This window comes from Talpa occidentalis, unplaced genomic scaffold (genome assembly GCF_014898055.3).
Source record: "Talpa occidentalis isolate TD23 unplaced genomic scaffold, MPIMG_talOcc4v2.1 talOcc4.4, whole genome shotgun sequence".
Lineage (NCBI taxonomy): Eukaryota > Metazoa > Chordata > Mammalia > Eulipotyphla > Talpidae > Talpa > Talpa occidentalis.
This window is the reverse complement of record NW_023604295.1, coordinates 31,665,018-31,686,278: the sequence shown is the minus strand read 5'-3', so window position 1 is coordinate 31,686,278 and position 21,261 is coordinate 31,665,018. Positions and strand designations below refer to the sequence as shown.

The window sequence follows — 21,261 nt, the reverse complement described above, 5'->3', positions numbered from 1 at the left end:
AGTTGCCAGTCCCTCATATCAGGATAGCCATAATCCCTTATAAATTTTTAAGTGGCACAGGGAAAAGCAGACAAGTGTACTATTGTATCTAACACATACACACATGCATGTACACTAGCAAATCATACTCCAAAATTCAGGCTGGAAAAAGAATGCACCCTTACTTAGGTTGTGAAAATCATTTAAAATGATAATCTTATATTTTAGGCCATTTCTGGAGAAAGATAAAACTATATATCAGTTTTGAAGAACTTACATTAAAATGATCCAAAATTCAAGTTGTGATTTCTAAATATTTGATAAAGAAAATAAATATGTGGGAATGAATAAAAAGTCTGGCCTTCCCTCCTCACACTAACTACTAACCACTCTAAACACAAAAATAGGCTAGTCTACACTACTCTTCCAGATCTCTGAGAAAGAAGATTTCAAAATCTCCCACAGTAACATGTTTTGACAATTTAGGGCAACCTCAGCTTAGTCTAAATCCTGATTACTTAAATTCTCTGCTTATTCCCATATACCCAGCCAGTCCTTGGAGATGAGGCATACTAATGACTGCTTGGTACTTTTTAGGCTAAGAAGTCAAAAATATTCCCCACAAGAAACAAGAATAAAGAAAATTACTCTTCTTCATAGTTTTTATTCAAAGCAAGTTGCTTCACAAGACTGTTAAGCTGAACTTAGAGCTTTCCTTACACATTCCACACTAAAAATAGTAAGTATGATTTTGTGTCAATTGAACAAAAGTGTGTAACCTGCTTGAAAAAAATACTTAAATGTGGTTATTATGAGTAGCAAAGACAGAAGTACAGAATTTGAATGACATTGTAACCTAATAAAAGAACAGCAATGTTCCACAAACTGCATAGGCCAATATAGACAGAAACCTGTTCAATCTTGGCAAGAAGGACTCTAATAACATGCTGTGGTCCCAGTGATATACAGAATGACCCTTCATTTTGTGCAAAGTTGCCAGTCTCTCATATAGGGATAGCTATAATCCCTTATAAATTTTTAAGAGGCAAAGGGAAAAGCAGACAAGTGTACTATTCTATTTAACAGCAAAGACACTGCCATATCAAATCAATGTAATAAACCTAAGCTAGATCTTTAGGGAATTTGTTCACTTCCAATTTCCCTAGTCTGACTATAAAAGTGTCAAAATGTCCTCCTTCAAATATGAATAGAATTTTTCTTATCTCTGATACTCTGATGACTGAATAATGCTGTGTGCTGTGGTTGAGAAGGTGGAGTGGAGTGGGCAAAGTGAAAAGCTCATGACCACTCTGGGTTTTATTTAAGATCTTTATTCTACAGCTGCCTACTGATTTGTCTATCTTTTCCATTACAATGTAAATTCTCTTGAAAGCAGGCTCTCATCTTATGCCATTTTAGCTCCAATGTTTGTCACAGTGCTCAGCATGCTGTAGTTAGTAAATTGTTAAAACAAAATAAATGGATGGACAATATCCTTTACTAAAAGAGAAAAGAAAAGATTTGGATTGAAAAAAATTGAGTATAATTTTGAGCCATTTCAACCTCTAACACTGTACTTAGCAGATGACAATCTCATTATAAAGAATTATTGCATAAAGGAATATGGAAATAAGTACATGTAGATCTATTTTCTATCTGTCTATCTGCTCTCTATTTACCTTTCTATATATCATCCGAAAGGTCTCTGGAGGTTGGGAAATGATGATGTGTTGGGATTCAAAAGGTCAAACTGGAGCTTCTGGCAAAATATTAACTAAAGATACAATATCTGGTAGTGAGCCTGGCTGAGGTGATGGGCACTCACTGAAGTGGGAGTGATTTTTTTTTTTAGGATTTATTTTTATTTATACAAGAACTGGGATACAGGCCAGAGGTGCGGGAAGGTGAGAGGATTCACCAGAGACAGAGTGGGGAGCAGAAAAGGCAGATGGACCGAAGACACTGCTGAGGGTAGCAGCGGGTGAGGCAGAAGAGGTCTGCTGGGCCATGTGGGTATCTCCCTGGCCGGCTGGGAATTGAACCTGCACTGCAGAGGCTGCGGATAGCTTCATGGCACTGCGCTTAACCCTCTGCGCCACTGGGGAGGCCCAGGAATGATTTTTGTATGTCAAGAAATCACAAACATATATAATGTTCTAATTTTTAACTTTAATTTTAAAATACACTATTTCAACACTGTGTCAGTATCTTAAAATACTCCTTCAAAATTATCCACAGAAACACTGACAGATTCAATTTAAATCCAATGAATAACCATTTCCATAATCTTATGTTTTGTTTCTTGGCAAAGACACCTATTTTTAAAGTAATTTTAATTTTTCTTTATTCTGATTAAGGATTTAGAAGTACAATATGACTGTTTATGTGCTCTCTCTTTTTTTTTTTACTACAAGAAAGCACACCATGTATTTCAGAAACCTCCAGGACACTGTTAACAAAGCTAAATTGACATCACCAAGAAAACCGTACTGAGGAAAATATTTTGTGAAAATAAATATGCTTGTACATTCTTTTTATTCCCTATATATTTCATAGTCACTCCCTGTCCCCCCCCACCCCTGCCACCGCCACCAAAAAAATCAGTGTTCTTTTGTGTTATCCTTCAAGCTGTACAAAGAACCTGTATCTGGATGTAAATATATCAGAATTCTTGTGAGAAGTCTGGGCCATCAGAAATGCACACCCAGAGTGGGGGTGGGGCAGGGCTCTATGCAGCAGCTGACCCAAAGAAGGGAATTGGAAGAGGATGCAAATCCTTTCTCTCCCAAGCTTTTGGCCTCAATTCAGGCAAGTAATTTGCTTCTGGAGGATTAATCCCCCTCCTCTCAAAACTAATCTTCCTACATACAGATACCACCAATATCTTCATAGGTCAATTAATTCTACTGAGGACATTATTTACATAGCAAAGATAACAATGAAATTGGATAAAAAAAAAAACCCAGAAACATACATAAGAATTCAAATAGATGATCTGTTCCTATAAAAATGCTATTGACAAAATTAACAGCTACCCCCTCAAAAACAATTCAATAAATATATGCAAATGCACAAACTATACATAGAGGAATGAGGATACTATGGACTCTGGTTTGGGGGGGGCAAGAGGAGAAAAACAGTAATAGTCTGATATGTCACACATATACAGGCATTCCTCATTGCAAAGGAATTCTTTTCTTTCATTTTCTCTGCTCTCCAGAATGCTGCTACTGGAACTTCATAGGGATGGGTAGAAGGACCTGGATATTAAAAAATAAAATTGTGTTGCTTAAGAAGAACAGAAAGGGAAAAAGAACAAAGGGAAAAATAGTCTGAAGCTATCTGCAGGGAAAAACTGATAGGCAGGGCCACTGGCATCTACCTGTTCATGATGTTATTTTGTCCTAAATACTTTCCCCTACTCTCTTAGTTTCCCACTTCATTTTCCCCAATGCTTGATAAGACTCTAATCTTTCATTTCGGGTTTGTCAACAAGCATACTCATTTTAAAAAGGCTAAAATGTAACGGAAAATCAGTCATTCTGAGATAAATATAAACTAATCCACACAACCTAGTTTTCTATTACCCTTGAGGTCAACTGGTATCAGAAAGTTTTTTCTATTAGTGTGTATGCTTCGTTGTATTCACATGCTACTTGAATATTCTAACAGGAAAAGTGTCACCTAATACAGAAATTGACAATACAATCAAAAGATTTTGATTGGAACTTGGAAGGAGGTAATTTTGGATTTTAAAATCTACCCAGCAACAGTACTATAGATGTGAAGGTATTTATGCAGTGGAGAGCCTGAAGTTTGTGTATACTGTACCCTGGGAAAGAAGGGGACAGAATGGGAGGGGGCAGACTTCAAAGGACACCAAGGACAAACTTTCTATAATTCAAAACTTTGTCTAAGGCCAGGAGGAAACTCCTCCCTTCTCAGCACACATCCTTCCTAACCTCATTGCTCTCACTCAATCCAGAATTCAATATAGTAGTGAAAGGATTCAGGACACATTACCCCAAAATATGGTCATAAATGACAGATTCTCTCCCTCTAACAAGGAGTACCCTTAATTCAAAGACAGACACAGATGAATCTGGAGGAACAAGCCTTGCTAAGTTCCCCCAATTTATTACTCTTAGCTCACATTCTCTGTTTTGAACACATTTTCCCATGATCTTCTCCTCATCAAACCTAGGGTCTCCATTTCCATATGAAGACTCCTGTGTAATGTAAAACTTATACTACATATTTCAGTTTACTTTTTCTCTTGTTAATTTATCTTTTCTTACAGCACCCCAACAGGGAATATAGAAGGGTAGAAGGAAGACAGCCTTTCTTCTTTCCCTCACTATCATTACATATTTACACTGTGAGTTAAACAGGCTTGTATGGATTACTCTGGGACACTTCCATTTAAAATATTCTTTATATAAAAAATATTGTAGTGAAATGCCAAATATCAAATTTAAAGATATATATAGACCATAATCCCAGTTGATGCTTGTCTCCTGCAAATTTGAATTCAGGAATTGGGGCTTAAAAGCAGAACATGATGACTTTGACATCTTGGAGTTGGATTAATATGAAAGTGAGTTCTTTTTTAAAGGCAGAGCTGAAGTATCACTCTTGTTAATTCAAGGCTCTGTTTAAAGTTACCCATGATGCTTCTTAAAAAAGAAAGACAGACTTTATTCGAGTAATCATGATAGGTAGAAGGACTATGCTATGGGGTTTTGCGGCAAGGGAGAGACAGTGTGTTCAACTCTCACTACAACAAGGAAAAGTGGGCATTTATAGACACAAGTGAGAGGGTAGAAGAGTGAGTGGACATTACTAAGAGGGTAAGGTAATTCTTTGCTAAACTGATCTAATAGGCTTCTTGCTGAAGGCAGGCCAGGGTGATCAGACATTACTTGGGGGTTGCGGGGGATGAGGTCAGATATTAGGGTGATCAGCTACTGAAGGTGGGGAAAGTCTGGTTAAACTGACTTCAAAAGGTTCTTGTAAAACTGGTCTCTACATGGACAGAGATGAAGCCCAACATCAGGCCTAGTTGAGAAAAGGGTTCAAAGGACCTGAGTAGTTTGGTCAAGGAAAGAACCTGTTAATATCGGCTAGGCAAAGTAAAGCTGGAGATTTGCTATTGTCAAAAGTGAGGTCATGTTGCTTTTTGGGAAGAAGAAGAGCTGTGGGTACACTGCTTCTCTCTGAAGTAGGTAAAGAGGACCTTCCAGGTAAATTACCAGGAAGAATATGCCAGAAAGGAATAAATGTGACAAATTAATTTAGCATGATTATCATCAGTTAGAGTTAATTTAGGGAGATAAAATATACCCATTTTAAGTAAATGTAAAACTATTTGTGGTTTGCCAGTTAACAAAGCAACTTTTAACTACAATGAAATATCACTTCAAACCTGTTAAGAATGGCTATTATCAAAAGAGTAAAACCACACTTACATGGACAACTGATCTTTGACAAAGGAGCAGAGAAATAGAATTTTAATCCCCTCCCTGGGCCTCCCAGGTGGCGCAAGGGGTTAAACCCAGCACTATGAAGCTATCTGCAGCTACTGCAGCATGAGTTCTATACCCTGCCGCTTGTCAGGGAGCTACCCACATGGTGCAGCAGACCTCTCCTATTTCGTCCACTGCTCCCCTCAGCAGTGTATTTCAGTCAGTCTGCCTGTTCTGTTCCCTGCTCTGTCTCTGGTGAATCCTCTCACCCCCCCTTCCCGCCCCCATACTTCTAGACTGTTCCCCAGTTCCTGTATGCATAAATAAATCTTTTTGAAAAAAAAAAAAAGAGTAAGAAACAAATGTTGATGAGGTTATAGGGAAAAGGGAACCTTTGTGCATTGTTAGTGGGAATGTAAATTGGTATAACACTATAAAAAATGGTATGGAGATTTCTCAAAAAGTTATAGACCCAGCTATTTAATTTCTGGGTATCTAAGCTAAGGACAGGCAACAATGATTGGGAGAGAGATATATCCCCTATGTTCACTGCAGTATTATGCACAATTACAAAGACATGGAAACAACCAAAGTGCCCATCCATGAGAGAATGTATAAAAAGATATAGGGCCTCCCCGGTGGCGCAGCGGTTGAGCGCTGGGTTGCGAAGCTGCCCGCGGCCTCTGTGGCGCCGGTTCGATCCCTGGCTGCTCCCCGGCCACCGGAGGAGGGTCCCACATGGCGTGCAGACCTCTCCTGCCGCCCGCTGCTCCCTCAGCAGTGTACTTCGGTCCTTCTACCTGCTCTGCTCCCCGCTCTGGCTCTGGTGAATTCTCTCACCCTCCCGCGCTTCTGACTGTACCCAGTGCATGTATAAACAAAACAAACAAACAAACCAGCAAACAAATAAATAAAGCATGCCTCTATAAAAAAAAAAAAAAGATATAGTGCATACACACAATGGAATACTACAAAAGAAGAGACATCTTGCCATTTGCAACATGGTTGGCTCTTGAGGGAATTATGCTAAGTGATATAAGTCAGAAGAAAGACAAACACCCTATGATTTCACTCATTTACGTAAAATAAAAAGACAAAATACAACAAAAACAAACTCTTAGATTCTCACAACAGACTGATGGTTACCAGAGGGGAAAGGAGATGGGTAAATAGGTGAAGGAGATCTGCTGGACAGTGGGAGATGAAAACAAGCCGATCATAATGCCAATGTCAAAGTATAAAGCAGTACATCTGAAACTCACGCAACATTCTCAACCAAAGTTACCTCAACTTAAAAAAAAAAAAAAAAAACACTTTCACAGTACTCTTAAAGGGTATAACTTAACTCACATATTTCAAATCTAGATATAGATAATGAAAGCAAGACGTTCCATCGAAACCTTTGACAATCTTGTGATTTGCCATTTTATTGAGGTAACACTGGTTTACAATACTATATATGATTAAGAGGCACAGGATCAAACGGTGAACCCTTCAGCTGTATGTGAACAGGTCATGCCCACTAGCAAGACACCAAGTCCTCCACCATAGTCTATTTACAGTGAAGTTTACTGATTGCAATATCAGAACAAATGACTATATTGAGATTTATAATAGCTAATACTGGCTTTTTATTTTTAAAAAGTAAGGTTTGATTACTACTGTCTTCTGTACTTTGTTACATGTGAGAAAAGGTAAATGAAATTCAAAGCTGACCTTCCTCAAAGTTGCAAACTTCTCTCCAGGTAGGACAATTGGGGGAAAAAAACACCCCAAAACTTGGTTAAAATAAACTATCCTAGGGGAAAAGGAATCAGGTCCTAAGAGAACTGATCTAACAATGGAGGAGCAACAAAGAAGGAACATTGGCATGGGAAAAGAGGGCACAGGGTCCAGGGAGGGGCGATGACTTGGGGCTGGGAACCTCCTACTCTTAAGCCTAACTCAGTCCTCTCAATCTTTGGCCCCCTTCTCAGTCATCTCCTCCCCAATTCTCTCCATTCTTTCCCTGCTGTTCTTCTTTCCCTCCTACTCTCCAACTCCAATTCTAAGATACATCTCCATCATTTAATTCTAATGGACTAAGTCACCCAAACTGCTTCTGAGAGAAATACAAATGACTAAACAAACAAACAAAAAGATGTCTAGTCTCAGTAATATTCTGAGAGTAAGGAATCAAAGACATATTTTTAAATATATATAATTATAATTCATTTCTCATGTATATATTTTCTCATATATATTCATTTCTCAAATATATAATAATTCATTTCTCATTTATATTAGGTAACTTGTCATTATGTGCTCAAAGTTGAGTTGTAATTTTAAAAACAGATATTCTGAAAAGGTTTTGAACAGGATAATAAGACTGTTTTTTTTTTTTTTTTTTTTTGTGGGACCCTTGCCAGTGTCTGGGGAATGAACCGGCGCTGCAGAGGCTGCAGGCAGCCTCGCAGCCCAGCGCTCAACTGCTGTGCCACCAGGGGAGGCCCAGGATAATCAGACTGGTTTTCTAAACATCTACATATGTACATCAGTATTGGTCCAAATTTAAACGTAGCATAGCCTGCAAAAGATTTAAACTACTGAAATTTCAAAAAATATATTATAATCAACAAAATTACTGATATTTTGGTAATTAAAATAGCATTGAATACTGAAATAACTCAAACTGATATATCAATAATTGCCAAACTAAATGACTGTTTTCAATGGTTAGTGTGCATTATAGTATAGCAACTGAAAAGTTTATGTGTCTGATGTGAAAGCTATGTCATCCTGGAACAGTATGAGCCAGTGATGCTTAACTCTGGGTACATATCACAAATATTCCTCAACTACCATGATTCTGAGGGGTGGGACATAGGCATCTGTATTTTTCTAAGTTTTTTAGGTAATTATGACACACAATTCTGCTTAAGTCATTGTCTTGGGGCCTCCCTGGTGGCCTAGGGGTTAAATCTCAGTGCTATCACCTGTAGGGCCTGAGTTCTACCCCCAACCAGGGAGCTAACCCACATACAGCACAACAGTCCTCTCCTGTCTTGCCTACTATGCCCCTTAGCAATGTATTTCAGTATATCCACCTATTCTGCTCCCTACTCTGTTTCTGCACCACCACCTCTCTGGCTTATATCCCAGTTTTACACACACACAATTTTAAAAAGTCACTGTCTTAGTGGATATTAAATATTATTAAACTCAACACTCAATGTACTCCTCATAGTCACAGCAAAAGGCTAAGACTCTCATGTGCACAGCTGTTTTTCTTATAAATCCATTACTAATTTCATCATCTTCTTGGGTTAGTTTTTATTTGATGTATATATCACAATAGTACAGTTAAAAAAATTTAAACTTTCCTCCCCATACTGCTAGGAAAGCAATTAAAAAAAAATCAATTAAAGGAAAGTTTACTAGGTATACATTTAGAGGTGGGCTAGGAGCTAGTGTTTACTTTGAAATGCAAAGCTATCAATGTACAGCATGGGGTGAGGACTAGGAAGAAATGAAGATAAGATATAAAGAAGAAGCTGGATGGCCATCAAACTCTTCCTGAAACATGTCCTCATAGCATGGACTCAATTTTTTATTTACAATGCCAATAACTTACCATGTATGCTCATTTTCAAATGGAATTAAAAGTATACCCTCAAGATTTAATCTATTTTCAGCTCACATATTTTGGTATATCTATTTAACTGTTACACTAATATTAAAAATCTAGAAGTGTTGTACCATTGGATACCATGGGCCAGTTTCTTAGCCTCAAGTAATTTTCTTTGATTTCTCATGTATACATTATGAAAAACTAAAGTTTATTAACATACCTTGGGTCAAGAAGACTCCTCAAAAATTTGAAAAGCAAAATCTGGTTCTGAATAGGAAAACAATAAAAATACAATTAAATATTAAACAAATTCACCAACTACTGCCATGGGAAAGAATGACTCTAAACCATCCCTTCAAACTGCGCACATGACTATTTTCATTACACGCTCTGTAAAGAGGTAAAATTCTAAAGAATCATTTGGAGACCATTTCTTCTAACTACCGTCATACATTCAATTTTGAATGCAGAAGGAACTAACACCAACACCTTGTTATTTCTCCAGTCCTGCCCCCTACAAAGGAAAAAAAGCCCTCTGCCGAGACAAAACCCTGAGGGATTCCCTTCACACGGATCATCCCAGTGGCAGGTGCCTTAAGTTGCTCTGTTGGAGGTGAGTTCAGGCTGCACTGAGGGATTCATGCTGCCTCACCTGGTCCATGTGAAAAGGTCCATTATGAGACAGTCAATTCAAGTAGGGTGGGAGTAAAGGGCCCAAGTACCCAGCACCACCTAAAGAACTCATGATCTCCACAATATAATCAACTACAGAAAAGATGGCAAACTGCAACATGTTAGCAATCAATATGCCATAAAATCTGGGTTTTATTTCTTCCACTTATTAGACACCTAACTTTGCATAAGGCACTGTTCCTCTCATTTCGGTTTCCTTCAGTGAAAAATAGAACAGCAGTGTTTTCCTGCCTCTGTACAGTGTAGAGATGAGAATTAAGTGAGTTAAATCTTAGAATACCACATGAGTGTAATAGTGTTTCTAAGTTTTTAGGGAAGTTAAGCAAAAATTATTAGTTTAGTTTTTTTTTTTTATTATTTTTGAAACATTCAAACTTCATGTGGAAAACAGGGAATTCACACAACTGAAAAGGAATAAAGCCAATAGAACTATAAATATTTTAAATATATTTATCAGACTTTGATTTATCTCTTTTCCCCAGCCTCCCATTTTGTTTTATTTTATACAGCTTTCCTTATACTTATAACAATAGTCTGGCTTACTTTTCATTTTAAGAATTCTGAAAACACTGATGGCAGGCATATCTGTTGCCATCAAAATTATAAAATCTGTACAGGACTCTCACACAATCAAAGTTCTTCAGCAAAATTAATGTTTCATTTCTTTAAAAGAAATGTGTAAGACTCCACAAATGCCCCATAGTCAAAGAGCTGCCTTTAAAAATAAATCATGGCACCTCAGCTTTTATATAGCTGGTAAATTTATATATCTGATGATGTTATATTCATTTACCTGGCCATTCTGCCTCTAAAGTCTTTAGAAACTACAGGAAGAATAAAATCCTGCAATTAAAAATCTTACATTTTAGGGCCTCCCCTGTGGCACAGGGGGTTGAGGACAGTGCTATGCAGCTGTCCGCAGCTTCTGCAGTATGGGTTCGATCCCCGGCCAGGGAGATTCCCACATGGCGCGGCAGACCTCTCCTGTAGCGCCCGCTGCTCCCCTCAGCAGTGTATTTCGGTCCGTCTGCCTGTTCTGCTCTCCACTCTGTCTCTGGTGAATCCTCTCACCCTCCCGTGCCTCTGGCCTGTACCCCAGCTATTGTATAAATAAAAAATAAATAAATCTTTATAAAAAATATAATCTTACATTTTAGATGACAGTAACAAAGTAGAGGTGAGAGGATTCATCAAAACTGCTGACATTTAAAGGGAAGAGAAGCCCTGCAGATTTAGAGCAGTTTTAGAAAAGCCATCCCAAGTGCCCCTCACGAGAATAGAGTGGACGGCCTCCATGTACTTGCTCAGCATTCTGGCTTTATCATCATACAAGTCAAAGCACTCTACAATTGTTCTTTGGCTTATATGAGCACAGTGATACCTTATATATTGCTGTATCATCAGCACTTAATATTTTTGGTGCACAGCAGGTACACAAATATTTATTCAGTTAAAGATGAGTCTTTATCCTGAGTTAATGAACCTCATCATACTGGACAACCAAGTCTTCTCTCTGGGAGTCATTTTTAACTCTTCCCATCAGATTCAACTCATTTCTAGGCCCTATACTCTTTATTTCAAAAACATATTCTGGCTTTGTTCTCTCCGCTGCCACTGACTTAGCCTTGGTCTTTACCATCTTTTGCCTAGACCTTTTGCATTCTAACTGGTCTCTCCTTCATTTGTTTTCTTTGCTAGTCCATTCTCTACAGTAGTTAATTTGCTATAAAATGATCTAATTATGGCATTCATTTGCTTAAAAAACTAGTAATTCTCCAGTACATAAAAGATACAATATACATTTCCTAGTATTAAACATAAGCTTGTTCAATATCAGGCCTCAAACTCTATTTTCCAGACTATACTTTTATTTTTTTTAAAAGATTTATTTATTTATGCATACAAGAGCTGGGGTATAGGTCAGAGATGCAGGGGGTGAGAAGATTCACCAGAGGCAGAGTGGGGAACAGAACAGGCAGACTGAATGAAATACACTGCTGAAGGGAGCAGCGGGTGAGACAGGAGAGGTCTGCTGCGCCATTTGGGTTGCTCCCTGGCTGGCTGGGGATCGAACTTGTGCTGCAGAGGCTTTGGATTGCTTCATAGTGTGGTGCTTAACCCCTTATGCCACCAGGGAGGCCCAGACTCTATACTTTAAAGTTCACCCCTCCAACACAGCTTTCATAGCTTAATTTAATACTTCTTCCACCATTGTCCTCTCCACATGGTGCTTACTTGGACCTGAGCCTCTCTGACTATGCATGTTGCTTCATGCATTCAAGTTTTACTTACATATCCAGAATTCTTTATGCAGAAAGCCCTTCCCAGAGCTCTGATTTTTTCACAGTCCATCACCCCTAGTGTTCCTATAACCCTTTTTTACATATCTTTGGTGTAGTGTTTATAACATTATACTGTGGTATTGTAAGTGCTTCTCTTCTGTTGGGAAAATGAAAGAGAGTATTCTTATTTGCGTGCCCAGGGCCCACCAAATTGTGATACAAAGTGGGACCACAATAAGTGTTTAAATAAAAGAATTTCCTATCTTTGTCTCCCATGCTAGGAGCCCCCTACTCACTGCTCTGGTGTCCATCTTGTATACTTACCCCTACTACGATTATTGCCACTGGCTCCGGTTGGGCTTCATATCCCGGTCATCATCCTACTTCTTAATTCTATCATTTGTAGCCATAATGATACTGAGCAAAACTTACTACTAGCACTGCCAGGGTAGTGACAAGTAAAATATTAGCTTTCTTAAACAATACTTCGAACTGAGCTTCTCCATGTTTAGCATTAATATACCCGCATTCTAGTTAAGATTTTCCAAGAAAAATTCTAAATCATCAGCATTAACCCAATTTGGGGATGATGAAAGTCTCAATAGATAACACAGCTCAAAGAGAATAGTGTTATAGAGCTTAAAGTAAAAGAAAATATAGGTTGAGGTATTAGGAGATCTTTTGAGGATTATGACTTCCAGAATAAGTACAGGATACAATTTCAAAAATGTTTCTGTGATGTGAAATTTGTCATGCATAAAGATGAACACCTTCAATTCCAGACTAAGAGGTCATCACACAACTGCTCCCAAATATTGATAGAAACATTCATGATGTGTAGAAGCTATGATTAAATACTAGCCATCAATTGAAGAAATTACTACAATCTAAAGTTCTTAGGTAGATAATCAATAACTCTCTTCCACTAGATGTTTCTTTCCAATATATTTTTGCTATATTTACCTGAAGTTTTTTAATGACCATTTCAATCTCTCCAGAAAAGTGAGTTGCAACTAGTTCTGCAGCTTTACAGGGCCTCAGAGACACAAGTTCCTAGGATGAAAGAAAAAAGGCAAAGTGATCTATAATGTTAAAAGAATTGCTATGATCATCTACCTCAATATTGTCACAGGCCTCTACACTGCATTTTAGGAGACCTTGATATAGAACCTCACTTTAAAGGCACATTGCAAATAAACAAAATTAGAAATGTGCAATACAAAATATCAGATTTTCATTAAAAAAAGAATACTTCAGAATTAGGAAATGAAATGCACTTAGGAAATGAAAGCACTATAATTCTGGACTTATGCCATGATAGCTATAAGATGAACAGAAGAACAAAGCTTCCCAAGTTCCCTGTCAGTGAATTTCATTCTTGAGCTTAAAGTAATAACTTGAAGAAAAAAAAAAGTGTATAGTTGCAACTTCTTTGGCTAAGAATTCTAAAACTTTTCTTCTGGTGTTATATAGATTTAGAAAACTGCAGTTTCTTAAAAAATCAACATAAGGTCATAAATCTTAAAAGAGGTTAAGACATTGACCACTGTCAATTAATGACTGTTAATGACTATTTCTGTCATATCTATGATTTCTAAACTGACATCTCCTCAAACTTGATTAGACACTACTGGCTATCCTTTTCTTCAAAGTTTCTTCTTATATGGGTTGTGTGACTTACTATTACCACTTTTACGATTGAAGTTACTTGACTAAAATGAAAGAACCAACTACCGATCAACATAGGACATAACCAAATAAAACTTGGACAAATTACTATGATAGCAATATGATTCATCTAATAATTTTATGTTAATATTTGTAGATTAATGATGATTACTTGACACAAATAACTGAAGTAGATAGTATTTTTAGATGTCTCAAAACAGAGAAGGTACAACTAACCAATATCACAAGTGGAAAGGGAGCTGTCACTACTAATATGTAGACACCAGAAAGATAAAAAAAATTATTATAAATAATTTGTGAAGAATTTTAAAACTGAGACAAAATAGATAACATACAAGAAAAGTATAATTTAATACACTGACATAAGAAATAGAAAACCTGCATTGATTTTTAACCATTAAACTACTGGGTTGTTGGAAAAATCATGACGTATTTTTTCTGTTTTCTATGCAAAAAATGCTTAATGACTTTTCTGACAATCCAATAAATAGTCAAAAATCATTCCATATGGAAAACTCCAGGCCCACGTATTACAAGAGACATTTATATAAAAACAGGAAAAAGACTTGGAACAGGCACATCACAGAAAGGAAACTGACATGGCCAATGAACATGTAAAGCCTATTAATCTTGGTAGTAATTAAGGAAATACAAAGTTAAAACACATAAAATAGGATACTGGCATCTACTGTAGTTTAAAATAATTAATTCCAATTCTTTAGCAATTATATACCCCAGAACAGAGATTATTAAACAATTATTAGCAATGTTTAATAATTATTAAACATTAACAACAAAATGACCAGGAGCACTTATTAAAACACACACGTTGGGCCCTACCACCCCACCCCGAGTTTCTGATTCAGTAGATTTGAGGTGAAGACTGATACTGCATATTTATGAAGTTCTCTGGTGAGAACTTTATAGAACTTATAATGCTGGTTTGCAAATGAAACTGAGAACCAATATCCTAGAGAAATGCATGTGGTTGTCTCAAGATACATTTGTAAGTATGATCATAGAGGTAATGTCCTTCAACAACAAACTGCTTAAATTGTGATATACTTATAAAATAGAATATTATACAACACTAAAAATAAACCATGGCTACATACAACAAAATACACAAATTTTTGAAGAATACTGAGGAAAGAAGAGAGGATATAGAATATTTCATTTACATAATTCAGAAACAGACAAAATAAAAAAATTAGGGATGCAAGCATATGCAGTAATGGTATATAGAAAGGCAAAATATTATCACAAAAATCAGGATAATGGGTATATCAGAGAAGGCAGGGCATTATGATCAGGAAACTATACATGGAGCAGTCTACAGTACTAGAAATATTGTATTTCTTCATCTGATTGCTTTTCAATTTTTTATTATACATTTGTTTTATGAACTTTTAAAAATTTTTTATCCTTTAAGTAGAAAAATATTCTTCAAAAATCTAGTGAAATGTGTTTTCACCATATTGGAAAAACCACTTCAACCAGAGATTCTTTACTTGGAATCCACAGACCAAAGTAACAGTGGTTTTGTGAGGTCTGTGGATCCCTGAAATTATAAACAAAATTACATATCTGTGCACATGGCAAAATATTATGAGGCAGAGATCCAAATCTTTCATTAAATTCCCAAAAGAGATCAATAACCCCCAAAATGTTAAGAACCACTAATCTATACACTATGTATACTGTCAAAAACTATATTGGGAGGACTTCTGCCCTAAAATATTTCCTGTTGATTTTATTTATACTGAAGACACAGAATTCCTTTGACAAAAAGTCTATATACTAGTAATCTTGGCCTTAAAAGAGATTAAAAATTTCAGGATGAAAAAATGCGTGGGTGTGGGAAAAATACTCAGCAGAAATAACTGTTGGGCAGCAAAAATACTTCTTGCCTCTCCAGAATGAGTTTTCTGCTGAGTAATTTGTTTGCACATGGATTAATTCATCATATTTCACATTATGCAGAGACATAGCTTCATTTTTGGATGTCTGGAGTCCATGTGCTCAAACCACTGCACAATGCAGATGAAGTGAGATGAAAAATGAGCTGTAATGTAACTATGGAGACTTAAAGGGACTTAAAGAGAATGATGAAAGGAAAGAGAATACAAAATGATTAAAGGAAAAAAAAACATAAGTCAAAGTAGAAGATATTCTTAGGTTTTTTTTCACCAAGACATATTTATCTTGTTGTTAGCAGGAAAATGATAACATTAAATAAATACAGGTTTTCAATCCTATAGATGAAAGTGTAGAAATTATACAAGACCACACATCTGATGACCGGCTGTACTTTTCACACCAGATGTTTCACAGAAAATGCTGTTCACCTTTCTGATCTTTCTAAACTTTACAATCTCCACGAACTAGAAATTAACATCATATGCAAAGTTTTCTCAAAGTTTCAGAGCTCATCTTTCTTATCATTTGTCATATGTATAAAAAATTTTCAAACATTTGAATAATATTGAATAATCATTTATTTCACTACATCTCTAAACCCATCACGAGATATTACCTTGTACAAAAAAGACAGCAAAGTCATAGATATAAATATTATTTCCAAAATTAGGATTACCTCAGCATTTTTTGCTACTATTTTTTTTCAGTAGTCAGTGACCCATTAGAATAGATTTCAACAAAGCTGCTAGCTCAGTTGATTTCAGTGGTATACAGGGTAATATGAAGCTAAGCAACTAGAGCAAGGATTGAGTTTTGGGGCGCCCTTTAAAAATGCTTTGTGAGCACATGTTCATCACACATGTATTAGTCTCCCCACTTAGGCATCTATAAACAGATGTTTAAAAAAGAACTTTTTGTTTTGAAGTCAACTCTTGTGTTGCTGTAAAATAGCATGCATAAACAAACAAAACCAGAGTCACCACCCTGTCCCATAGGACGGGAAAGACATCAGAGAGAACAATGCATTACAGTAATGTTTCTAAAATGCCACTGGGTGACTAGAGAGAATGTCTCCTGTCATATTTTTTTTTCTTGTCATATATTATAGAGAAACACCAGAAGTACTCTCGGAATCATTCTAAGAACTTTGTAAAAACCCACTAATAATTCTAGTTTGTCAACGTGTTGATTAAACATGGGCTATTTTCAAAAGTCATGATATAATAAACGATATATGACATAGGCTTTGTAAATACAAATGTGAAGTAGGATAAATTATCTGAAAAAACCCTTTGATCCTCAAGTAAATCAACTTAATGATATGACACCTGTCACTATTTAGTTGGCATAAAGTTAAGTTAGGAGCTGTCCATACAAATCGAGAATAAAATTTTGTTGAATCAGCACCTCAATATGATCCATTGCTTTCTGCCATACAGACTGCTTCTCTTCCGCACTATGTCCAGGGATGGATAAGATATTGTGAATATAGTTAAAGACTTCTTCCTGAAGAGCACAAGATAACAGAATTCACTCATTCATTCACTCAAGCAATATTTAGTCACTACCTACTATCTGTTCCAGTCTTGGGAAACAGAAACTACTGTTTGGATATGGAAAACCACTTGGAGATAGGTAGACTCTTACAAGTTACAAACTTGCTCCAATTAATTTGGGTCTCAATTTCATTAACCTAAAAGGGATTATCAGATTTTATCTTTGGTGGCCCCTGTTCACAACAACTTTACCTCAAATTACTCTTGCTCTTGTCTATTATGCTCTACCTACACTCATCTTCACTTTATCTATACCAACTCTATTCAGTTCCTTGAAGATGTCAAAACTTTTCTCCCCATCTCAGGGACTTTGCATAAACTGTTCCTTATCCTGGAACAATTATCCACTGACTTTATGTTTGACTTCTTAAATTCTCAAACATAGTTTACATGTCACTTCTCACATTCCTTCCTTGGCCACTCTGCATAAGTCAGTTCCCTAATTATCCCTTAAAATTGCACCCAGTTTCTCTTCTCTGGTGCTCATTTTAATTTGAAGTTATCTATTTGGCTTCCTTATTATCAGATTCCATTACTAACCTATAAGTTCTAAAACTGCAGAAACTAATACCTGCTTTACTTATAAATGTGTACTTGGTTAATGGCAGGTACTCAATTAAAAAACCTGAAAAAATGAAGAAAACCTTGAATCAACAAACATATATCCAAATATTTCCACTGAATAGTTATACCTGCTGAATTGTTATTTCTACTGAAAAAGGAGGGGGGAAATTGAATAAGAAAAGGGCAAAACAGTATCTTAACTCACCTCTCTTAGTGGGTCACGCAAATAGCAATCAATAATTTTGTCATATTGGTGTTCTCGTTCATACATAAATTCACAAATTTGATAGCTAGAACATTAAAGGAAAACATTCAGTGTACTAAGTGGGCAGGTAGTTATTAGCTTATTGCTTCAAGAAGTTTGTTCAGCATAGAGGTCTTTTAAAAAATGAATACAGTAGATGTGAATTACACTGTTAGATGGAATTATAAAATTTAAGGGAGATGAGTATCTGTCATTCTTTTATGAAATGCCATGAAAATTTTAAAACACTAGAAGACTGTTATTTCATTTTTATATTAAAATAAGTATACAAAAACTTCAAATTCACTGTCAATTACCACAAATTTTACTAAAATCTAGACTTGAAAGGCAAAAACTTTCACACTTAGGTTTTTTTTAATCTGCATAATATATCAATAAATTAGGCTTAGAGAAATGCAACTTAATATCCTATAGGAACTAAAATATGACTTCAAATCAACTTACAACTCTGCTTTTTCTGCCATACGGATGAGTCGATTCTCTTCAAATTGAACTATGCCTCCAGCTTGCAGCAATTCTAAAAGAACCTGAGCATTTAAAGTGAGTAATAACACTTTGGAAGCAACTTTTATTTACTAGCACTTTATGAGTCTACTCAGCCATACAAACCATAATATTTTTTCTTCTGTCTTGATGCTTTTACATCTTAGATAAAGATATATGGCTCTGTTTTTCATTTTTTTTTTTTTTTTTTTTTTGTTCTTTTATAGAGGCATGTTTTATTTATTTATTTGTTTGTTTGTTCGTTTGTTTCGTTTATACATGCACTGGGTACAGTCAGAAGCGCGGGAGGGTGAGAGAATTCACCAGAGCCAGAGCGGGGAGCAGAGCAGGCAGAAGGACCGAAGTACACTGCTGAGGGGAGCAGCGGGCGGCAGGAGAGGTCTGCGCGCCATGTGGGACCCTCCTCTGGTGGCCGGGGAGCAGCCGGGGATCGAACCAGCGCTGCAGAGGCTGCGGGCAGCTTCGCAACCCAGCACTCAACCGCTGCGCCACCGGGGAGGCCCAATGGCTCTGTTTTTCAAACATGGAAGGTATGCCACACTGTTTGCAAATAGTTATAATATTGAAATGACCCCCTATTTAGCAAAAATGTGTCTGTATACAGTGAGCCCATGAATAACATGGATTTGAAGTACATGGTCACTTATATGCCAGTTTTCTTCTAAATAGATGATGTAGACTTACAGTTGCAATAAAAATAGTACAATACTGTAAAATGTATTTTCTCTTATGAGTTTCTTAATAACATTTTCTTTTTCCTAACTTACTTTATCCTCAGAATACAGTATTTAATACATATAATATAGAAAATATGTGCTAGTCAATTGTTTTTGTTATCAGGAAGACTTTTGGGCTAACAGATTATACGCAGATTTTGATTGTGTAGGGGTTGGCATCCCTAACCCCTACAATGTTGAGGATAAACTATATATTTTTTCAAAAAGCATACTTTTATCTGCTGTTTTTATGTCTCATGGCTCTTCAAAATCTGTGGTCCACATGTAGCACCCATGTTTACATGTTAATTTTTCTAATTAGACATTGGGGTTTCATAGCAGCATTATGCACAAGGGTCAAAGACTGAAAAGAACTCAAATGTCCACCAATGGATGAAGAGATAAAATATGCTATATCTACATAACAGAATATTTTCAGCCTTAAAAAGGAATGATATTCTGACAAATGCCACAAACATTATGTTTAGCTGAGAAAGCATTTACAAATAAAAACATTAGGGTAAGTCAAAAAAGTCCATCACAAAAGGACAAATACTATAATGATTCCATTTATATGAGAATCTTAAAGTAGTCAAACTTATAGAGGCAAAAAAGTTGAATGATAGTTGTCAGGGATTAGAGGAGGGATATTGGGGATTAATGCTTAATGGGTACAGAGTTTCAGTTTGGAAAGATAAAAACATTCTGGAGGTGAATGGTAGTGACAGTTGTGCAATAGTGAGAATATACATTATGTCATTGAATTGCACATCTTAAAATGGTTAAAATTCTCAGTTTCATGGCATACATATTTTACCACAATGAAAAACCCACCAGGATTCATATGATTAATTTTTACCATACTAATCAACTGACTGAAAAAAGGGTGATTAAGATATTGGAAGTAAACTTCAAAAACTGTGAGAGTAGTTATGGAGTCCTTAGAGCAGTATGGAAAGGATCTCCCTTTAAGTTCAAGGTCCAGAATAACCTGATCCTTCTCAGAATTCTAAGAAACCATTTAACAAAGTATTTTTCTAACACAGGATATTGATTACTTTCAAGGTAAAGATATGTCATGTAAAAAAAATTGACATGTAACAAAATATACATGGGAATCCCATTGGATCAGAGGGGAAAGAATTGTATTTTAATCTTAGTTGTGACCTTGAGCAACTTACTTCATCAGTTTTTTTTTTTTATTTCTAAAATAGGAGGGAAAAAAACAGACAGAAAAATTAAAGGGGACTCCCAGTGACAGAATATGAGTATACCATGACCTCTTTTCAAGGTTTGGCTTTTAGATTGTTTTAATTTCTGCTTATTTTAGTTATTTATATGAAATGTTTTTTATCATTTTACATACCAATACCATGCATATCATGAGCCACTTTCCTGACAACAGAGAAATAGGGGCAAACTGAGGGGTATTCATGACTATTTGTACTCAATATAATTTAAGAGAAAACCAACACTTTAGCAGCTATTCTCTTTGCTAAAATAGTCTGCAGAAGTCACTTGGCCACAGCTCTACAGAGAAAGGGGTCACTGTTACTATCCAATATTCTTTAACTGAGTCTCACCCTCGGAGTACTTCCTTTTGTAGCTTACTTCTCTGACAGTGTGGCTATCAATTTTAAATAGGTTGACTCACTTAATGCTCCTAATTATAGTGGGCAAGCTCTTTAAGACTCCCACTTCTGAAAAAGACCCTCAAGAAAGTGGCGAAAAAGTAGAAAGAAGCAATAATCAAATAATTCCTATCTCATCGTGAATATTGGAGGAATTGCTGGATTCCAGTCTCCAGAAATGGTTAGTCTAACACAGAGGGAATATGGGGCACTTCCAAAAGTTGAGTGTCCCAATATTCAGGATTCTGCAATCTTTCCAGTTCAGGGCCAAAGCAACTATGGATGGTTATCAGATTAATGACACTTGTGGAAAGCAGTATATAATGTTGCTACAAAATGAAGAAGAATGAAATATTCTCTTTAATGTCAGGCTGAATGCAAGACAGG

At 36.3% G+C, this 21,261-nt stretch overlaps 1 protein-coding gene across 2 annotated transcripts in view; it reads right to left on the bottom strand.

Annotated features, from left to right (window-relative positions):
- The window catches only part of VPS8 (VPS8 subunit of CORVET complex), a 193,988-nt gene that overhangs the window by 72,798 nt on the left and 99,929 nt on the right, over positions 1–21,261 (bottom strand). For both annotated transcript variants that reach the window (XM_037525229.2, XM_037525228.2), the window contains exons 31-35: positions 18,468–18,550; positions 17,964–18,048; positions 17,046–17,144; positions 12,993–13,082; positions 9,275–9,321 (exon numbers count right to left, since the gene is read on the bottom strand). In XM_037525229.2, coding sequence (XP_037381126.1) covers positions 9,275–9,321; positions 12,993–13,082; positions 17,046–17,144; positions 17,964–18,048; positions 18,468–18,550 — 404 coding nt within the window. The remainder of the gene's footprint in view (positions 1–9,274; positions 9,322–12,992; positions 13,083–17,045; positions 17,145–17,963; positions 18,049–18,467; positions 18,551–21,261) is intronic.